Source organism: Haliaeetus leucocephalus, unplaced genomic scaffold (assembly GCF_000737465.1).
Source record: "Haliaeetus leucocephalus isolate CR32 unplaced genomic scaffold, Haliaeetus_leucocephalus-4.0 Scaffold282, whole genome shotgun sequence".
In the NCBI taxonomy this organism is placed as follows: domain Eukaryota; kingdom Metazoa; phylum Chordata; class Aves; order Accipitriformes; family Accipitridae; genus Haliaeetus; species Haliaeetus leucocephalus.
Genome location: NW_010972718.1, coordinates 1 through 2,607, shown reverse-complemented (window position 1 = coordinate 2,607; position 2,607 = coordinate 1). Strand labels below are relative to the sequence as shown.

At 64.4% G+C, this 2,607-nt stretch overlaps 2 protein-coding genes across 2 annotated transcripts in view; one reads left to right on the top strand and one right to left on the bottom strand.

Annotated features, from left to right (window-relative positions):
* The window catches only part of WDR46 (WD repeat domain 46), a 4,162-nt gene extending 3,844 nt beyond the window's left edge, over positions 1 to 318 (top strand). The window contains exons 12-13 of the mRNA XM_010569918.1: positions 3 to 104; positions 196 to 318. Coding sequence (XP_010568220.1) covers positions 3 to 104; positions 196 to 318 — 225 coding nt within the window. The remainder of the gene's footprint in view (positions 1 to 2; positions 105 to 195) is intronic.
* Positions 319 to 1,564: 1,246 nt separating this feature from the next.
* On the bottom strand, positions 1,565 to 2,602 carry B3GALT4 (UDP-Gal:betaGlcNAc beta 1,3-galactosyltransferase, polypeptide 4; the record flags this gene model as incomplete). The annotated part of the gene is made up of 1 exon (XM_010569917.1): positions 1,565 to 2,602. A coding segment is annotated over one exon (891 nt), but the record flags the coding sequence as incomplete, so codon positions are not given.
* Positions 2,603 to 2,607: the final 5 nt, after the last annotated feature.

Sequence of the window (2,607 nt, the reverse complement as noted above, 5' to 3'; positions counted from 1 at the left end):
AGGGTTTCGACCCCCAGGCCAAGGCCAAATTCAAACCACGGCGACGGGCGAAGGGCAACAACCTCCTGCACCGCAAGCGGAAGGTGGCCCACGAGGAGCAGCGGGTGCGTGTTGGAGACCCCCCTGTCCATGAACCCCAAATTAATTTGGGGGGGGAGCCACCCAGCTTCATTTTATCCCCCCCCACTTCCCCAGGCTGTTATCCGTCAGAGCGTGGAGCAGCGAGAGCAGGAGAAGAAGGGGAAGAGGAAGGAGAGGAGGAGGGGGGAGTCCTCCCTGCCCCCAAAACGTGGGGCCCTCGACCGCTTCAAGAAATAATTTGGGGGGGACACACACGACACCCACTATGGGGGTCCCCAGGGTGCTGTTGTGTCTTCCCCCTGGGTTGGGGGTCCCCAGGGTGTGTGTCCCCCCAACTTGGGGGTCCCTGGGGTGTCCCCCACTGTGGGGGTCCCCTACACCCCCCCTGCCCTGCACACTCTGGAGATCCCCAACATGGCCCCCCCATTATTAAAGTCTCTCTGCCGAGCCCCTGCTGTCCCTGTGTGTCCCCGTCCGCACCCCCCCCCCCCCAAAAAAGCCAAGTGCCACCACTGGTGTCACCAGCCCCGTCGCATTTATTGCCTGCTGGGGATGGGGACGCTGCAGCGCCTGCCAACGCTGGGGGGGCGGGGAGCGCGGGCAGCGCTGTGCGATGGCCTTGTCAGTCACCGTGCACTGTCCTCGTCCTCTTTGCACCATGGCTGAGGGCTTGCAGTGACGGAACGCTGCATCCCAGCGCTGCTGCGGCTCCTCCAACATGTGCAACGTCCTGTGCAACGTCCTTGTCACACCGCAGCTGATCACTTGCAGCGTCGTGATGGTGCATCCTGGTGTTGCTGCAGCTCCCTGAACACATGCAAGCCCTGTGCAACCTTGTCTTTGCACCATGGCTGATCACTTGCAGCAGTGCAACAGTGCATCCTAGTGCTGCAGCAGCTCCTGCAACACGTGCAATGTCCCGTACAATGGTCTCGTCCTTGTTGCACTGTAGCTGATCACTTGCAGCGACATGATGTTGCATCCCAGGGCTGCTGCAGCTCCTTGAACAAGTGCAAGCCCTGTGCAACATCCTCATCCTTGCTGCACCATGGCTGATCGCTTGCAGCAACACAACACTGCATCCCAGGGCTGCTGCCGCTCCTCCAACACATGCAAGCCCCGTGCAATGTCCTTGTTGCACAGCAGCTGATTGCTGGCAGTGAGGCAATGCTGCATCCCAGCACTGCTGCAGCTCCTCCAACACGTGCAACATCCAATGCGATGTCCTTGTACTCTCTGCACTATGGCTGATGGTTTGCAGCAACGCAACGCTGCATCCCAGGGCTGCTGCAGCTCGTTGAACACAAGCAACATCCTCGTCCTCTTTGCACCACAGCTGATCGCTTGCAGTGACATAATGTTGCATCCCAGGGCTGCTGCAGCTCCTCCAACACATGCAAGCCCTGTGCAACGTCCTCGTCCTCTTTGCACTGCGGCTGATTGCTTGCAGCGATGCTGCATCCCAGCGCTGCTGCAGCTCCTTGAACACGTGCAACGTCCTCGTCCTCTTTGCACCGCGGCTGACGGCTCGCAGCGACACCACGCTGCATCCCAGCGCTGCTGCGGCTCCTCCAACACGTGCGAGCCCCGTGCGACGTCCTCGGCCTCGCCGCACCGTCACCCTCCCTGCTCACTGCCAAAGCCACTCGCCGACGGCCAGCGCCTTGCACCGCAGCACGCCCAGCGCCCGCTGCAACGCGTTACAACCCCCCCCCTCTCCTTGCAACAACCCCCAGACCCTCCGCAACTCGCCGGGGCCGAGCCCGTGGGAACTGAAGAGCACCTCGCCGTAACAGCACCCGTCCAAAGGGAACCGCGCCGATCCGGCCATCCGAGCCGAGTGGCGGGGCGCCAAACTGGCTCGCTGGGCGCAAAGGCCCACCCAGACGTCCTCGGGGGTGACAAAAGGGACTCGGGGGGCCGCCGCCAGCACGGCCGCCGCCGCCTCCCCCGATAAGACGTACGCCGTGCCGCTGCAATAGAGGGGGAAGGCGGCGGCGGGATAAACGGCGACGGGGACGTGGTGACGACCGCGAGGGTCCCGCTGGGGTCGAACCCACCAGTGGATCCGTCCCAGGTATAACCGCGGCGCTCGCCGGAAGGACGCCAAGTAATTCGTCAAGGCCGGGAGGTTGACGAAGACGTCGTCGTCGGCTTTGAGGATGAAAGGGACGGCGGGGCAACGGCGCGTCGCCCAGCGGAGCAGAAACGCCGTTTTGCGCGTGAGGTTGGCGTACGTGTCGGCGAAGGCGCCTTGCAGGAGGTCGCCGTGGCGGCGAGCTTCCGCTCGCACCGCCGGTTGTTCGGCCGGCACCGTCGGCACCCCCAGGACGAAGAGGGTGCGGGTGGGGAGCCCACCGGGTCGCCCGTCCGCCCCCCCCCAAGTTTCTCGGATGGCCTGGCGTCGAGCGGAGTGGGACGGGGCGCTGGGAACCAGCACCAGGAGGAACGGGGGGGTCGGTCCGCAGCCGCGGGGGGAGAGGAGGACGGGGGGGTCGTTGGCGAGGTCCGTGTCGGCCGCAAGGG